Source organism: Alligator mississippiensis, chromosome 10 (genome assembly GCF_030867095.1).
Source record: "Alligator mississippiensis isolate rAllMis1 chromosome 10, rAllMis1, whole genome shotgun sequence".
In the NCBI taxonomy this organism is placed as follows: domain Eukaryota; kingdom Metazoa; phylum Chordata; order Crocodylia; family Alligatoridae; genus Alligator; species Alligator mississippiensis.
Window position 1 is genome coordinate 35018262 of NC_081833.1, and position 18960 is coordinate 35037221.

Here is an 18960-nt window from a genome sequence, read left to right on the forward strand (position 1 = left end):
CCAGAGCTCACCAATGCAAAAGTGCTTTTAGGCTGCTACAGGTCACAGCAGATCACTATGCTTGGCTGCTCTGTCCCAGGAAGAGAAGCAGCATTGCACACAGGTAATCAGAGGAGGCTTTCCTCCAGTGACACTAAAAATGAACATCACTCAGTAATTTGGATTTCAATGTTCCAAGTTGACCCACTGGTGTGATCACCTAAAAGCACTGCCACCTTGCCCCATCTTTCACCTGACTGACCTCCCTCCCCGCCCCATTCCCAGACCCTGCTCTTTTCCTCACATCACTCCTGCAGTGCACATGAGGATTCCCTTCTGTTTTCACAACCTACTTTGGGAGGGCTCTGGGACCATGTGGCCTCCTGTCCCATTTACTAACATCCCTTACATCTCCTCTTCAGTTGCCCAGAAAACAGGCTCTTCAAAACCACCACCAAGTGAAACCAGCCCAGACTGATGTGTTGAGGGAGAAAGTTGCAAGTGTTTTATCTCCAGTCAAACCATTCTCTGCTCCTTACCAGGTAAGGGGGACTCAGTGGGGAATCTAAGAGCAGTCGTTCCGCTGCAGAATGTCACTACCTCACACTGTCAACCGGTACAGCCACTGCAGCATGCAAAGCCCCTCCAGACCTTATGTTTGTTGTGGGATGTGTGTCACAGATCTAGTGGACCCATGACAAAGTTGCTGATTCAGATTGGGAGAGCAGCTGGCTCCCTTGCAACCTGCCCAATGTGAGCTGTCATGGAGGCTTGCAAGCTGCCCTGTCTGAACTGGCACCCAGCAGCAACAGGGACAGGACTGCCAGGGCAAAGAATACCTGGTGGAGGAAACCTGTGTTTCCTGCTCTTAGGCAGCCTGAGACCCAGAAACTTTACATGGCTCCCAGGCTTCTCACAGGCCCTTTAAGGGTCTGGACACCCAGGCAATATGGCACTGGAGAGACCTGCTTCCTGGTTCTGGCCTGCCCATGCACTCTTTAAAGGTCTGGGTGCCTGGGGAGGCACCCATAACAGTGCCAATACCTGCAGAGCAGGGGGCTGCAGGAAGAGCAGGCCCTCACCTCACAGGGTGCCCAGGAACAGCCCTGCTTGGGTGGTAAGGCTAAGGGGATTCCCTGCAAGTGGTGACAGAGGCTGTTGTGGGGTCTGCATCCCCCAGTGGCTCCTGTTGTGCTTGCAAGGAGCTCTTCATTCTTGCCCCCAGTGCAAGTGGCAACAACTGGTTAGGGGCACAGCTCTGTTATCAGCCCCTGTTGCTATGGGGACTCGTGGACAACCCTATTACCCTTGCTGCGTAATGGCAAAGTTGCCAGAGCTGTGCAGGTGACAGCAGGGGCTGACTGGGGTGTAGACTGCTTAACAAGGGTGATGGACCCTCAGCAACTCCTGACAATGTAAAGGGCTGCTGTAGCTCCAACACCAGTAGCCCATTAAACATGGGGAACACTAGCAGGCTCCCGGGCAACACGAAATCAGTTCCATCTGGCTCTTGGGTTGCCTAGGAACTGCGAGAAAAGGGGCTTATAGGCCTGTCAGTGAGTCTGTCTAGCTTGGGAGCCCTTTAAAGAGGTCCCTGAAGGCAGGAGTGGGAGGTGCTATGGAGCAGCTCTTTATTGCTCCTGGCTGGAGAGCATGCCTTTGTGGCAATTCTGTGTTCTAGCCAGGGGTTTTGAATGTATGGTTGCTCATAGCACTTCATTTTTGTAGTGCTACAAATCTTGTAGTATTACAGAAATAATGTCTGCAGGGAGCCTCAATGAGTAAGCTTAGCAATCAAGCAAACCCTGTGCGGGACACCGCACATTCTGTTTTGGTGAATGGATTTTAACTGGTAGTTAATGGCATTAGTAAATGCTCCTTGCCATTTGCCATAACACGTAGTTCTTGTGAAAGGAAAAAGGTTTGAGGTGTTGACTAGTTTTTATGACAGGTTTCCAGACACAATCTGTTAATTCACTAGTCTGTCACCAGCAGCATGTTCCTGATAAATAATGGAAGCCAATGTTTTATTATAGTGGTACCTAGCAGTAGGATTGTGGCCATGTGGGGGTGAATAAAGAAATCTCTCTCCCTGGGGCTTGCCTGCCATGCTTTGGAATGATGGAAAAATAAGAAGTTAATTCCCCAATGAGAGAGGGTGTAGTAAGTCACCCCAGAAGTGGTATAAAAGAAAATTGATTTATTAGCAAATTCCTCACAGGTTGTGGAAAACCCCGGCTGTTCTCATAGCTTGGGGTCTTCTTTTTGCCCTCCACCACTGTGCAATCCACTCCCCTGAGTCAGTCAGCTCAACTCCAGTCCCACTCTCTTTTCTCTGTCTTGCAGGTACCAGTGGATCCTTTCTCTGTGGGACCTTCTCTCCGCAGGAGGACCCATCCGGTAAGTCTCTCCTCTCTCCCTCACCTCCTTGCTTCGCCGGTCGCAGTGATTAACTTCACTGGGTCAGCCGGTCTTATCAGCAATCTGTTTCAGCACTGAGTTTGCTGCTCCTGGAGTCCCCACTGAACCTCCTCATACTGTGCCCCAGAGGGCAAAGAAACGCCCCCTGTTGTGGACTTTAATAGCTGTTGGCTCCTAATCAGTCGACATTCACCCTGGGTGCCATCCCCTTCCCAACTGTGTCTGCTAAGTACTTATCCTTGTCCTGTCCCTGACCTAATTCTCCCCTGTACTCGCAACTTTGTAACATCAAAGTCTTTGCCCTGTTACACGGATATAGGATTTTTTTTTCATTCTTCTGCCTACTTGCATACTGGGTAGGATCCTATGGTTTGTCAGATAGTAATAATCAGATGATAGGATCAGAGTGGCCCATTCTGGCATTAAAATCTGCAAATCAACTTCCACCTTTTAAATGCCTCTATTCCTACATGGCACAGCCTGTCTTGCAGCAGGGTAAGGGGAAGAGCATAGGGATTGTGGTAGTGAGGTCTTCCTTAGCTTCAACTTCTGGCACAATGGATATCCCATACTTGCCTTCATTTGGGAGGAAACTCCTTTTCGTGTTTCAGTGTCACTGCAACATTCTTAGAAGGGTAGTTGGACTCCATCTGTCCTGTCTTCTCCTTCGAGCAGGGGCAGACAACCACCTGCATGGGTGCCAGAGCGTGGCACTCAATAGCATTTTTTCTTGGCACGTGTACCCCTGGGTGGATGACAAGGAAGGGGCCGGGGCTGTACGGTAACAAAAAGGATTGCGTCCCTCATGGCACTCTGCTCAAAAATATTCCCAACCCCTGCCTTAGAGTCTTTATAGTGCTCTTTTTCTCTGCTTAGTGACAAGTCTTTTCCTGTGTCCTGTTCTTTTTCAGCCCATCCCCCAAAATGACCAGCTTTTCTCCAGCTTTGTGGATGATTTTGAGAAGGTAAGGAAAGGCTCCTTAAAGTCCCTTAAGGATTTACCTGAAGCAAAAGATGGATGCTGTGTTTTAAGGACCCCCACCAGCCTTTGGTAGATTATTACACTCCCTTAAGACTTCCTAATGGTGGTAAAGTGACATCCCTCTCCTGTACCTGTTTGGGAAGCTGAAAGGGGAGCACACTGTTGAGCAGTGCAGCCCATTCCTCAGAGCAGGCTAGCAGCTCTCCTTACCCACACATTAGGGGGAGGTTAGTGGCACAACCTCCCTCTCTGTGGTGTGAGTTGACATGCTAGCAGTGTCCCCTTCTCGGGAGTGAAGGGAAGGTAAGCAGTGCAGACCTTTCCTAGGATGCAGTCCGGTGATGTGCCCTTTTCCTTTTGTGGTTGAGGTTAGCTATTAGGGCTATGCAAAGCTTCGGTTCCTGATTCAATTCAGCCTGATTCAGCGGCCAAATCTCTGAATCTAAATTGAATCAGAGGACTCTTTAATCTCTCCGAATCAAAATGGAAACCTCCGAATTGATTGAGAGAGATTTGGAAAGATTCAGAGATTTGGACGTAAGAGACAGCTTTAAATGGTTTTTGTACATACCTCTAGGTAGCAGGGGCTTGTGAATGCTGCAGTGCTGGGGCTCATGGACCATCCCACAGAAGTGCGGGGGGCTCCCCAGTGCACTTGGCAGCAGACCTGGAAGTGGACCAGAAGCACTTTTGGTCCACTTCCAGGTCCACCAGGGAGCATGCCTCTGCACTCCCCTGGATCGGTGACTGGTGCCTTCTTGGTCTACTGGGGGCACCTGGGGTCCCTCTGTGGTCAGTTGCTGAGCTGGGGAGACATGGGGGGGCCCCCCAGTATGCTTCCTGGCAGACCCAGAAGTGGACTGCAAGCACTTCCAGTCCACTTCCGGGTTCGCTGCCAAGCATGTGGATCCAAATCAACTAATTGAATCACTGTCCCTGATTCAGGCTTAATCTGAATCTGAATCGAATAGGGCGCACTTCGCGTATCCCTATTAGCTATCCCAATGCATGGAGGAGCACATTTCTGTGTCTCTCATTGACATTTTACTGACCCACAGTTTCAGTCTGATGACTGGGAATAGCAGATTCATGACTGTCAGAAGCTGAAAAATCCCCCATATTATTCCTGTCTCCTCTCTGGGTACACCTACACATGCAATTAATGTGGAGGAATAAGTTCTGGAGCAATAATCTCTGGAGCAATGAGCCCCAGAGTTTATTTATGCACAGTATGTTCGGCTGGGATGTAGCAGCCCCAGCTGGCATGGGGCGCAGGGGTTCAGCCTGCCAGCCTAGGGCTCCTCCTTCCAGCTCAACATGCTGTGGAGGGGCTGTCTGGGGCATAAGGGTGCTTCAGCGCATGGCTATCTGGTAGGCAGCCCCCCGCACTGAAGTAGCCTCAGATGTGTACACACACACTCACTTTCTGACAGTTAAGCCAGCTTAACTTTTTTAAAGATGATTTAACTGTCAGAGTGTACAAACATAGATGGAGCAGAGTTGGCTTAATTGTGGCACAAGATAATACACTTCCAAGGAGTATTATGTTGAGCTGCATTAGTTAGGTCTACTTAGCTCAGAAGATGGCTGTCACCATGTGAAGGAGCTGTATGGGTGTATGCTGCTTCATGGCTTAACTTAAGTCAGCATAGTTAAGCTGCTTTAGTTAAGTCACCTTATTTTAAGTTGGCTTAGTATGTGTGTATGTATCCCTTGTGCCCCTGCCAGCTGGGGCAGCATCTACATGTGTGCTGCTGTGGAGTTTGTTACTCTGCAGCAGGATAGTACTTGTCTTTATAAGTACTATCCTGCTGTGGAGTAAATTAGTTTACTCTGGCCGAATAGGAGCGCACGTGTAGATGCATGACTTTTACTGTGCAGCTAATTAGTCAACTGTGCAGTAAATGTCTTGTGTTAATGCACCCTCTGTATCTGTGATCCCCTGTTCCTTTTAGAGGGGTTTGATCTCCTGTTTGAATCCTCCACACTTTTCTTACAAGCCAGATGGGGGGCATTGTTGGTACTCTGCTGTTTTACTGCCACGTCCTGTCCTAGCAAAGTGTTTATGGTTTCTTGAAGTCAGCAGTCAGCCTCAGTTGGATATATGTATTGTTTTGGGGTAGGGGATTAGGTCCAGCAATTAACGGCAGGGCTTCAGTTTTCCCATATTCCAATTTATGTTGGGCTCTCGTCTGTGGGCACTTATCAGCTTTAGTCTGGACATCTTTTTCCCATTCAGGTTTCATTATGCTTTCTCTAGCTTTGAGAGCAGCACATACATGCCTTGCCACAACCACATGGGGGAGCTCATCCACCATGCTACCTTCCATCTGAAAAAACATGGTTTTATTACTCAGAACCAGTTATTTGTATTTTTTTAAAGCTATCTATGCCCACTATTCCTTGCTGCCATCATTTTATCATTTGGCATGTGACTGCAGCCTATTGGGTCCCTATTCCAAATGGCTTCACCTGTGGGAAGGGTACTAATGATTATTTTCCCTTAAACCCTTCAAGCCTCTTTCCCCTTCCTTGCTTCTAGTGTGAGAATTGAGCCTCTTCACAATTTAAAACAAAGCACCCATGTTGATTAGCTTTGTTTGCCTCAGTGCCTGACTATGTTTATCACATCCAAACTGCACTTTCACTAGAGGACCGCCCCCCAGCTGTCATATTTTATGGGTACTAGAAAAAGGGGGCTATCAGAAAACGAGATACCAGAAACACCTCGGAGGTGAAGCATTAGGTCCAAGCCCTCCCCATTATTTGTGATGGGATAATCATCAAAATAACTGTACAGTAGGCAGGCCATCTACTTCTTCTCCTTTTTCCTGTTTAATAAGCTGGTGCCAGATCTGCGCTGTACAGGATTCTGACTTTTTGTTGGTTCCCTGAAGCCTTCCCTTTTTTCTCCCACAGACTTCTTTGTCCTCATCAGTCCATTATTACTAAATGTAACAATTAAGACTTTTCCTTTCCCTTTCTGATAGGATCCATTACTGCATTGCACATGCAGTACTGCATTGCACATGCAGTACTGCATCTTGAATTGTCTCCCAGTCTAACCCTAAATCTCACAGCAATGGGAACTTGCTTTTCATTTCCCTGTTGAGTACACGAAACAGGAACTGTTTGAACAATGGATTAGCATCCCTCATATATTGTCCTGCCGGGCATGTTTAAATTGACCCCTATCTGGAAGGCTAGCCACAACTTATTTATAAATATTTTAGCATCTTTACCCAGTTTTTGTACATATCTAACTACCGTGGACAGCATCCCATCATTCGCAAATACTCTTGCAACATCGCTCATGATGGCCATTATGTTTCTTTCTCCACCCTTACAAACCTTTCCAGACAATAAGGAACAATTTTTCTCCCAAGGCCACTTTTACCATTCTTATGTCATTTCCTTCTGCCAGCTTATCTGATTCCCGTATCTGATTTAGGGAATATAGCAAATCCCATAAATTATCCCTATTTAACGATCCTACCATTTTATCCATGACAGTTGTGGGAGGGAGAGCAGCAGCCTTTAAGCAGCAGTGGTTGCTTCCCACATACTCAGGGGCTGGCAGTAAACACAGCATTACCTTGTCTGAGCTCACGGTCCAGGTCTTAGGGGCTCTGTCTGTCCCATGTACTTTTCTAAGGTGCCTGCATCTTTTAGACATGCACAGAAAGCCAGAGAGGGAGGGTGGGATAGAGATAAGTGGGAGGTTGGTTTTACTGATGACAAGAATGCAGAGGACGGAGCAGGATCTAGGATGGAGATGTTCCTGTTTTCCCAGATGCAGTAGCCAGGATGGGGAGAGGTGCCCCTAGGCAAGAAGCACTCTGGACCTTAGGGTGCCTTGTTTTATTTGCACAGATTGGCACTATTGTCATCCAAATGAGAAAGTCGGTGGTCCACGAGCAGACTGGCCTAGCCACACTCCCATGGTGGTGACCAGCGTCCAGCAGCAGCAACCCCTCCTCCCAGTTTCGGCTTCCCAAACCTGGGGGGAAGGATGGTGCTGTCTCGAGATGTGGGCAAGCAGCTTTGCCCCTTCCCTTTTCCCACTGACTCACCAGCCCAGGAAGCAGCTCCACAACCTGCTCCCACATTGACTGGTGCCAGCTCCAGGGTGGGAGGGGCAAACACCTCCCTCACACATGCAGATACACACGGGTGGGTGCTGAACCCTCCTGCACTCTGCCCGGAGTCTCTCACCCCCCTGCCCATGCTGCACCACTCACTGTCCCTCTGACAAGCCCATGCAGTCCTCCCACCTGCTCTACTCTGTGCACAACTGCCTGCCTCCTTGCCAGTGAGAAGTTTCTATCTCTTGCCACCACTGCCCAAACTGCAATATGTCTAATTCACTCAGAGCTCACCAGTCCAAAACTGATTTTAGGCTTCTGCAAGGCAGAGGAGATTGCTCTGCCCCAGGAAGAGGAGCAGTGTTGCACACAGGAAATCAATCAGAGGAGGCTTTCCTCCAGCGGCACTAAAAATGAACATCACTCAGTAATCTAGATTTCAATATTCCAAGCTGACCCACTGTTATGATCTGACACACCTGAAAGCACTGCCACCTTGCTCCATCTTCCACCTGACTGACCTCTCCCCACCACTATTCCCAGACCCTGCTCTCTCCCCCATACCACTCCTGCAGTGCACATGAGGATTTTCTTTTGTTCTCATAACCTACTTTGGGAGGGCTCTGGGACCATGGGGTCTCCTGTCCCTTTTACTTACACTCCATACATCTCCTCTTCAGTTGCCCAGAAAACAGTCTCTTCAAAACCACCAACAAGTGAAACCAGCCCAGACTGATGTGTTGAGGGAGAAAGTCGCAAGTGTTTCATCTCCAGTCAAACCATTCTCTGCTCCTTACCAGGTAAGAGGGACTCAGTAGGTAATCTGAGAGCAGTCATTCCACTGCAGAATGTCACTACTTTATACTGTCGACCAGTACAGCCACTGGTAATGTGCCATACAGTAAAAGAACTTGTCCAGAGAAAGAAATGGCCAATCTGCCACAGATCTAGTGGACCCATGACAAAAGTTGCTGATTCAAATGGGGAGAGCAGCTGGCTCCCTTGCAACCTGCCCAGTGTGAGCTGTCATGGAGGCTTGCAAGCTGCCCTGTCTGAACTGGCACCCGGCATCAACAGAGACAGGACTGCCAGGGCAAAGACCACCTGGTGGAGGAAACCTGTGTTCCCTGCTCTCAGGCAGCCTGAGACCCAGAAACTTTACATGGCTCCCAGGCTTCTCACAGGCCCTTTAAGGGTCTGGGCACACATGCAGTATGGCACTTGTTACCAGATTTGCCCATCACTTTGGGGTACACTCATTTTATAGGGGTATGTTTCTGGGGTCTCTGTAATTCCATCAATGTGCTGCTTGTGTCACTTGAGTTTCTATATGGAGCTGTATCTCTCCCTTCTGCAAGTCCTCACCCCAAATGGAGCTATCTTGCAGCCCTCAGTTTCAATGGGGCTGGTTTCCTCCAACCACCGAATAAGTCAAACTATATATGAACATGCACACACAGATTAACAGGGCATGCCTGAGGCAGGTCGGGTTATTCAGCATTGATAGGCTAACGCCCTCATATGCCTTGAACTCCGTTCATCAGGGCAACAGTAAAATGCAGTCAGACACAAGTACATGGGTTAACAGAGCACATCTGAGTTAGGCCAGGATATTCAGCATTGACAGGCTGACACCCTCATGTGCCTTGAACTCAGTTCATCCCTTATTTTAGCAGGACTATAATAAATACAGTTAGACGCACATACACACATGCTAACAGAGTATGTCTAAGCAGGCTGGGCCCGATCAGCACTTTCAGCTGATACCCTCATGTGCCTCAAAACTCAGCACGTCCCAATCTCTTGTCACAACGGACCTAGTAGTAACTCCCTTGATGAGCAGACCCCACCATAGTTTTGGGCATTACAGGGATCTTTGGCTTAGTTAAAAGAAACATTGTTACAGAGCAAATGGGGAGGTCAAGGGGAAGGAAGAGTAAGCAGGGTTCAGAGAAAGAGTATAGAAACGAGCTTGACCATAAAAGTTATTTATTGCCAGGTATATGAACTTATGATGATACCAGTAGTAATAGCCATACAAGAGAAACAAATAAAAGTTACAGTATTACATAGTTTCAATTAGGTATTTGGGGAAGTCTAGCTCAGGTTTGATCAGCAAAAGTCAGGTTTAGAAAGCTGTGGAATAAGAAAGCAAAAGTCAGGTTCCTGGAGTCAGAGAGAGAGAGAGAGAGTTGGGGGTCTCACCATTTGGCAAAGCTTGAACCAGTCAAGGTTCCCAGGTGTTGCTGGAGCTGGCAGACAGGCAGAGTTCTGAGCATGACCAGTGGAAGGATTCCAGGCAGAAAAGGAGTGGAACTGGTGCAGCTTTTGGATCCAAGCCCCCGGACAGAAACTTGAGCTTGAGTAGGGGTTTTTGTAGAGAACTAACAATGGCTCAAGGGAGAACACTAGGTTTGTTTATGGGTAAATGATGGCTCATATGGTGGATAATAGGAACTGATCACTCCTGACTATAGGTGACATTACTCTGAGGGAGCTCACAACACAGACAGGCAGATTCAGTGATTTGGGTACCAATGAAGGAGTCATTACTAGAATTGGTTTGATAAATGCTGAGCTGAGTGTGTGTGGATGTGGGTTGATTAGCATTTGGAGCAGGGATCTCCCATCATGCAGTGCTCCCCTGCTTCTCTGGTCCCAGAGTTCAGTGCGGTCCTTGCCTTGGAATCTCTGTTCTCCATCCTGAATGCTAATGAAGGTGCTTTCCTGTCCCATCTCCCATGTAAATGAGACCAGGGGAGTTACTTTACTCCTATCACCCTTGTCTGGAGGGCTTTAGGTGCGTCTCCCACTGCATCTTCATTGTCTTTTGTAAGTCCTTCCTCTAATCAGCTCTTGTTCAGGCAGAGGTGGGGAGGGGTGAGTCCTTTGTGAGTCAGACAGGCTGTGTACTGTGCCAGGGTTCCCCAAGAACACAGAGCTGACAGGTAACACGCTGGAGAGACCTGCTCCTTGGTGCTGGCCTGCCCATGCACTTTTTAAAAGTCCTGTTACCTGAGGAGACAAGGTTCCTTGGGTGAATCTGATATCTTTTATTAGACCAACCCAAATAGTTGGAAAATAATTATTAAGCAAGCTTTCGGGTTCAAAAACCCTTTGTCAGGCTAAGGAAGTTTCAGCAGTTGATGTGTGCTCTTCCTGGATGGAATGAAAAGTAAAGAAGCCAGTGGCTGGGCTGGTCTGCATACAAGACAGGTAGTCAGTGAAAATGTAGATTGAGGAGTCAATGGGTGAGAGACAGGCTGGGGGGGAGGAGAGAGAGAAGGGGGATGAAAGTGGAGAGATACCTGGGGAGTCAGATGTCAGGCAGATTATAATGTGTCATAAATCCAATGTCTATATTTAGTCCATGATTTTTAGTATCCAGGAGGTTGATGAAGTGGAGTTCATAGGCTCATCTCTGGGAAGTGTTTTGTAAGTTTCCTTTGAGGATCAGGACTGAGAGATTGGAGAGAGAGTGGTTTTCTTGTGAGAAATGTGCCCCCACAGGTAATTGGGTATTTCTGTCTTTAATAGATTTCTGGTGTGCAATCATTCTGGTGCGCAGTTGTTGTTTGGTCTCTCCTATGTATTTTCCATCAGGGCATTTGGAGGATTGGATGAGATATATTACATTTCTGGAGGTGCAGCTGTAAGATCCAGGAATGCTGATGGCTCTGTTGTGGGGTGTAGTAATTGTGGGGGTGGTGGAGATGTGTTGGCAGGTTTTGCATTTCTTGTCATGGCACGGTCTGGATCCTTTTGGTGTGTTCTGGGCCTGAGGAAGTTTGCTTCTGGTGATGAGGTTAGCGAGGTTTGGTGCTTGTTTGAAGGCTAGGATGGGTGGCTCTGGGAAGATCTTTTTAAGAATAGGGTCTCTTTCTAGTATGGGTTGCAATTGTTTGAGGATTTTCTGTACAGGTTCAAGGGAGGGGTGATATGTCATAACCAGCAGTGTGCGATTTGTGGGGGTTCTTCTTCTGTACTGAAGCAGTTCTTCACGTGGTATCCAAGTGGCTCTTTCAAACGTGCGATCTATCTCTCTGGGGGAGTGTCCTTGTTGGGTGAAAGCCTTTTTAAGGTTGGTGAGGTGGCAATCAGACAACCTACACCCCTGTTACCTGAGGAGCAACCCTGAACAGCCCGAGGCCCTGCAAAGCTGGGGACTGCAAGCAGAACTTGCCCTCACCTCACAGGGTGCCCGGGAATAGCCCTGCTTGGGCAGTAAGGCTAAGGGGATACCTTGCAAGTGGCAGCAGAGGCTGTTGTGGGCATCTGCACCCCACAGTGGTTCCTGCTGTGCTTGCAAGGAGCCCCTTCATGCTTGCCTCCAGTGCAAATGGCAAAGGCCAATAGGGGGCACAGTCCTGGGATCAGCTTCTGTCTCTATGGGGGACCCTCAGACAGCCCTGTCACTTGTTCCCTGGTAGCAAGATTGACAGACTTGTGCAAGTTGCACCAGGGCCTGATTGGGGTTTAGACTGCCCAGCAAGGGTGACAAACTGCTAGCAACCCTGAAAATGTAAAGGGCTAGTGGTGTTCCAACACTAGCAGCCCATTAAACATGGGGATCTCTAATGGGCTCCCAGACAACACAAGAGCAGCTCCAGCTGGCTATGGAGCAGTTCTGTATTGCTCCCTGGCTGGAGCGTGCCTTTGTGACAACTCTGTGCTGTAACCAGGGCGCTTTAAATGTGTGGCTGCCCATAGCATTTCATTTGTTGTAGTGCTACAGCCAGGGTGTGTCTACATGTGAATTTACACGTGCTTAAACATAATGTGCCTCAGCATAACCAGCACCCTGGACAGGTCCCCCCCCCCCCATACACAGCTGTGTTGGGGCCTGTGGGCAGTGGGCAAGTGCCATGCTGGGAAAGTGGCTGGGCGCAGCACGAACAATGAGTGCATTCCTGGCTGTGAAGCACAGAGAAAGGCATGGGGCACACCCGAGGATCTGTCAGTGGCACATGCAGAGCTGGGGCTGCTGGACTGCAACCAGAGGTGGCTTGGCTCCAAGTGAGCAAAGGGCACACCTGAGCCCCCAGGCTGCTTTAACAACTCAAGGCAGCTGCATTCAGTGCTGGGCCTGGCCACGGGGTACCAAACTGCCTGCTGGCACCCCAAAGCCTTCAGCAGCATAGCTGGGTGGTACAGCCCAGCACCGGCTGAGGGGGTGGGAGCCTCCAGTCCCCCTAGACACGATCAGCCCAGTCCCAGTCCCAGCCCCAGCCATGGCTCTAACCCCCTCCCTGTGTTCCTGACTCCCCAGAATCAGTCAAGAGCTGGCCGGAGCTGAGTCTGTGGGTGCCTGTGTTGCTGCCTGGCACCACCAAGAAGAAGCAGTGTCAGGGGCTTAGTCACAAGTCAGTCAGCACACTGACAGATAATGCTGCTGCTGGAACTACTGCTCCGGCTCCAGTGTCTGCGCCTTGGAGAACAGCACCCACCAAGGCTTCTTTTTGGTCGTGCCTGGCAGCAGCGCAGGGGTCTGCAGGCTCAGCTCCAGCCCACTCAGTTGACATACACACATTAAGGCACCTTAAGACATCTACATGTCTCTTAAGGTACCATAACTATTTGTACCTAAGTTTAATACCTGCTTTATTCAGGTATCATACTTAGGCATGATTCTTATTAAATCACCATTTTTAAGGTGCATTAAGGGTGCACATGTGTAGACCTGTGCCCTTAATGCACCTTAAAAGTGGTGATTTTAGGCTAATCGCTCCTAAAAGAGGCATGTGTAGATGCCTCTAGTACTACCAAAATAAAAATAATGTTTGTGGGGGGGTCTAAGCTAGCAAGCTTAACAGACAAAGCAAACCGAGGGCAGGGCACCTCACATTCTGCTTTGATCAATGGAGTTTTAGTTGGTAGTTAATGCCATTAGTAAATGCTCCTTAACATTTTCTGTAACATGTAGTTCATGTGAAAGGAAAAAGTTCTGAAGTGCCGATTAGTCTTTATGACAGGTTCCCAGGTAGAATCAGTGAATTTACCAGCCTGTTACCAACATGATGTTCCTGATAAATAGTGGAAGCCAATATTTTATTATAGCAGTATCAGACTTGAGCATAAATTTGATATCTGGATCATGCAGGTATCAAATTTATGCCCAATTAGATGCTGCACAGTAACGCACATGTAGACGCCTTACTGTGCAGTATCATTGTGTGTGCAATGTTACTAACTTTAGTCCCAAGTCAGTCCACACAGCCTTAATGCCCTATAATGCCTGCACATGTAGATGCCGGTCTATTCCTGCTTACTGAGCAGTAACGTACTATGTTGTACCAGCATTGGTTTTTTTTTAAGCTAATTTGCATTTGTTTTATTTTAATAATATTTAGTTTTAATTAAGCTTTAGTATAAATCAATAGTGTTTAGCATGAGTATAGCAGTCATTTTATTTTATGTTTTAATGTAGTGATTTTAAGTTGCTATTACAAATTAAGTTTGTTATTGTATCTTTATCTTTTGTTATTGTGTCTTTATATATATATTTGGATATATGAATGAATGAATGAATGAATGAATGAATGAATGAATGGTAAAAGCAGAGTCAGCTATATGTCAATAAACAAGTTACCAAATGGTAAATCATACTGAAAAGGCTGAAGAATCCAGTCTGTACCAGGAGAAGAATAAAGCTAAATGGAAAAGATAAGATTGAAGACAAGGGGCATGTGCGCTTGCAGCAGCTCAAATAGAAGCGGTGCAAATTTGATCCCGGGCTTTTTGCCTCAGCACATGTGCCTGTACATGCACTTTGGTGTGGGGCAAATTGTGCCATTTAGGGCAAAATAAACCTGTCTGGCTCCTCCTGGATCTGCAGCCAAGGTGAGCTAGAGCCAGGGGCCAGCACCTCTGCCCCATCAGTACAAAAATCTGTGGCCTGGGACCCTGTCCTGGCCTCATCAGTACAAAAAGCTGCTCTGTCAAGTAGCTCAGGGCTACTAGCTCTCAGGAGCTTCTGGGACCCAGCCAATTGGTACCTGGAGACACTACCCCTTGTGCCAGCTGGATTGCTGAAGCAGCCCTGAGAGTTCCCTGCACCCTTTACCCACTGCAGCAGTCTGGCAGTGGGGGCTGCCTCCTGGCTGTGACCTGCTGCACACCTGCCAGACCCAGATAGGGACTGCACAGCTAGTAGAGGCATCTGACCCTCTGCACCAGCTGCCAGTGGGCTGCGGCTGCAGGGTTGACCTTTGTGTGGCACTACTACCATGTGTGCACCTTGCCTGGCCATCTGAGCAGCTATTGCCCAGAAGATGTGGCCTGCAGTAAGGTGTCCAGTATGGTGGCCTGCTTTGAACTGTCAAAGCATGTCCTCCTGGCCCCAATTGGCCAGGAGGTCAGCCACCTCCAGCTGGGTCCAAGGTGCCAGCTCTGAGCAGGCAGTGTCCTGCCACTTGCCTCCCTAGCAGGAATTCTGGTGTTCCCTATTAAGAAAACTGAAAAATCCCTGAAAAAACAATCCCAAAGTCACTCTGTAAAATACCCTGAAATGCATGTTCCTCCAAAATTAAAACAAAAGACCACTATATATATATATATACAGAGAGAGAGAGAGAGAGAGAGAGAGAGAGAGAGAGCGCAATCAGTTGGGCAATGTTTTACTGATATATCTATAGTCTTAAAGCAATTTGGAAGCCCACCAGTGTCTCTAGCATCATAATAAAATTAATTCTAAATACCTATATGTTTTGCTGCTCCCCAGAGGGCTACAGACCCCCAACAGGGGTTACAGCCTGCCCAACAGGGGCCACATGGCCCCCACAGGTGCTACCACCCCTCTGCAGGGCCCACATGCCCCTGCTTGCTCCTTGACCTGCCCAGATTGCTGCCTCACCTGGCGCCATCCCCCCCTGGCTCCTGCAGCCCCACCCCTTGCTTGCACCCCCAGCCCCCTGATGGCTGCCCCACCTGGCCCCATCCCCTGTTTCCCGCTCCAGCTCCTGCAATGGCTGCCCCACTGGCCCCAGCCTCCCAGCACTTAAAAAAAAAATCCTTGCACTCACTTTGCAGTAGCAGGGGCTCTGGGGCCTTGTGGCAGAGCCCCCCCACACAGCAGGGGACAGCAGGGCTCTCTAATAGCTCCCCCACCCAGCCCCACCCCCTGATGCTGCCCTCCCCCCCACCCCCAGCCCAGCCCCAGCTGTCCAGGGCTAAAAAAAACCAAATCCCCCAAAACCCCCGCAGTCACTGGCAGTAGCAGCTACCATGGGTGTCACGTGGGCCCCGTGGCAGAGCCCCTCCATGCAGCACATGACAGCGGGGGCAGCAGGGCCTGGTCCTGGCCAGCTGGCACCCACACAGCCACTGCACGGGTGCGGCCCGGGTTGGCAGGGCACCACACGGCTTCACACGCTGTTGAGCAGCTGGGGCCGCTGCGGCCGTCACCTGGGCCCTGTGCTGCTCAGGGCAGGGCTCTGCCACGTGGCCCCAGTGACTCCAACGGCAGCTGCTAGTGCCAGTGAGCGCAGGCTTTTTTTTTTTTAATTACCAGGATGCCGGAGCCGGGCAGGGCAGCGATCAGGGGGCCTCAGGGGGCAGGTGGGGGATAGGGCTGGGGCTGGGCGGGGCAGTGATGGGAGGGGCTGAGGGAGTGGGCGGGGACAGCAGGGGTCCCCCCCATAGTCCCCTCCCCACTCCTCTAGCTCCCCCGACACCCGACTTACCGGTAGGAGCCCAGGTCCAGTTTCCTGTGGCTGGCACGCTGCTTGCCCTGCACGAGCAGGCAGCGGGCTTCAGCGCTGGGTGAGGGCCAGCCAGAGAGACACTCTGGCTGGCTACCAGAGTGCCTCTGTGGAGGACCAAGCCTCTGGTTGCCTCAGGGCATGGTCTTGGACCATTCCCAAAATGACCAACTTTTCTTCAGCTTTGTGGATGATTTGGAGAAGGTAAAGAAAGGCTTCTTAAATCTCCTTAAGGATTTACCTGAAGCAAAAGATGGAAACTGTATTTAAGAACCCCCATCAGCCTTTACTAGATTATTACACTCCCTTAAGACTTCCAAATGATGGTAAAGTGACATCCCTCTCCTGTACCTGTTTGGGAAGCTGAAGGGGCAGCACACTGTTGAGCAGCGCAGCCCATTCCTCAGAGCAGGCTAGCAGCTCTCCTCACCCACACGTTACGGGGAGGTTAGTGGCACAACCTCCCTCTCTGTGGTGTGAGTAAACATGCTACCAGATTCCCTCTTCCCAGGAGCAGAGGGAAGGTAAGCAGTGCACACCTTTCCTAGGAAGAAGTTTAGCGCTGTGCCCTTTTCCTTTTGTTAGTGAGGTTAGTTGTCCCAATGCATGTGGGTGGAGAGGGATTAGCAGCACATTCCTGTGCCCATGGGTCCCATCTGAGGACTGTGCATAACAGATCATGACTTTTAGAGGCTGAAAAATCCCGCAAGTTATTCCTATCTCCTCTCTGAATCTGTGATTCCCTGTTGCTTTTAGTGGGGATTGGTCTCCTATTTGATTCCTTTGCACTTCATCTGAACCAGCAGTAGCAGCTCCCCAGATTTTCCACATGTTCCTGCCCTTTCTGGTTGAGCTGTCAGATGTCTCACCATCTTGTGAGGCCTTCAGGGCAGTACTGAGTCTAACTCCATTTAAACTAAGAAAGGAAATGTGACCATATTTTCTGTAATAATGGCACAATATGAAATTCCATAAAATCAGCTTAAAGTGATTTGAAGAGGTAGTTGACATAGAATATTGTTGAGACATGTTTAGAAACATCTTTGTTTTTAGTTCAATATTTTCCATGCAAAACCAACACTAAAAAAACATCGTTTCTGAAAACAATTTGGCAACATTTTCTCTGTTTTTGTTACCAGTTTGTTTTCTGACATCCAAAACCCAATAATTTTGGGTGGGGAGGGGAGGGGAATAGAGGGTTTGGCTTCTTATTAAAAATTGGAAAATGTTAATCTAAATGAACAGCTCTTGTGAAAATTTTTGTTTTGGGCAAAAAAAGTCATTTGAGAGGTCCAAATATGTTTTGAAATAAACATTTCAACTATATTTCATTCTGAGATATTCTTATTTTCTCCCAGCAATTTTCACCAAGATGGCTGTATGTGAAGCCATCATCACTGCATCCCATCTACGTCAGTCTGTTATGAGCCCTCCCATGTGAGTACATGTGAAAAATGCACTTGCTTCCTAATTCTAGAATTCCTATTATTACACAGATTGGGCACTTTTCATACTTGAGGACTTGTCTAGAAGCAACTTTAAAAGCTTGGGTGAGGAGAATGTTCCTGGTACCATGAAAAACAGTAGTGCTTTATGGGAAGTCACTGAATTTATCAGATATAGGGTCTTTCCATGAACTTGGCAATTCCATTTGGATTTGGGTCTGCTTGTGAAGCAGCCCGCACATTTGGATTGATGCTTGGGCATCCAAGGACATGTGTGTGCCAGAAGCAGTGAAATCAATTCTGTTTAAACAGTCCCCTCCCATTGAGTTATGCATATTTTAGCTTTTCCCTAGCTCTTGTGATCTGCATTAGCACATGGAGAAAATAGAGAAAAAGAACTAGGAGATGAAGAGTGTGTGTGTCTCTGGTCATGTGATGGCCCCATTCTGCTCTCAGTAGCTGGCAGGGGACACATCACAAATTGTCCAGATAGTAAGGGCAAAATGGTGCTGAGAAGGCAAAGAGCCCAGCCCCAGTCTTCTGTAGCACATCAGTGCTGGGCTGACTCACTGCTGGTCAGGCAGAGCTGCACTGATTGCTTGTTCTCCTGGTAAAGCTGCATCTTCTCTTGGTTTCTCCTTTGCTGTTTGCTGGGTCCATTAGGAAGGGTAAGTAAGTGTAAGAGGTGGGGAAATTATATCAGCATAAAGGGAGGGAGAAGAGGGAAGGAAGAAGAAGAAGGCAGAGGGAAGCAGCTAATGGGACAGGCCAGTGGAGGTGGGGCCAGGGGGGAGGGGAGGAATTTGCTATTTCAATACAATCTCTGGTTCATTTGACAGGCTGGAGCAATGGAACCTTGTCCATCAAGGGTAAAAAGAGGTCATCATATGACAGGGTATCATCACAAATCTCCCCAGCATCTGCCTGCTGCCATATGTAGAGAGGAAGGAAGCAGTACATCACTCAACATTGTGATATTGCCACTATTGGCATGGAATTATTTTTTTGTATTTAGTTTTTTAATATAATTGTTTAGTTGAATAAACTATTGGTTGAAAACACTGTTTTATTTATCCTGAAACTGTTGCCAAATTCAGGTCAAACTTGGCAAAGAACTGGTGTCTAATAAATAACCAGCCAACCAAAGGGCATTAAGCATGCTGCCCTTCACTATAAAGTCCAGAAGTTAGAACATTCACCTGGGAAGCAGGTTCAAACCCTCTCATGAACTCATTCAGAAAAAGGATTTGAACAGATGTAGTCTACTTCTCCAGAAAGTGCCCTGACTACCAGGCCCTGGGCCCAGCTGGTCCCAGCTGAACAATCAGGATATTTCTGGGACCCTGTGT

At 48.5% G+C, this 18960-nt stretch overlaps 1 protein-coding gene across 2 annotated transcripts in view; it reads left to right on the forward strand.

Annotated features, from left to right (window-relative positions):
* The window catches only part of LOC106737833 (uncharacterized), a 33484-nt gene extending 14814 nt beyond the window's left edge, over window positions 1–18670 (forward strand). For both annotated transcript variants that reach the window (XM_014599263.3, XM_019488990.2), the window contains exons 5-10: window positions 402–521; window positions 2326–2379; window positions 3312–3365; window positions 8148–8267; window positions 17525–17603; window positions 18451–18670. In XM_014599263.3, the coding sequence (XP_014454749.1) occupies window positions 402–521; window positions 2326–2379; window positions 3312–3365; window positions 8148–8267; window positions 17525–17593 (417 nt within the window). In that variant the 3' untranslated portion in view covers window positions 17594–17603; window positions 18451–18670. The remainder of the gene's footprint in view (window positions 1–401; window positions 522–2325; window positions 2380–3311; window positions 3366–8147; window positions 8268–17524; window positions 17604–18450) is intronic.
* Window positions 18671–18960: the final 290 nt, after the last annotated feature.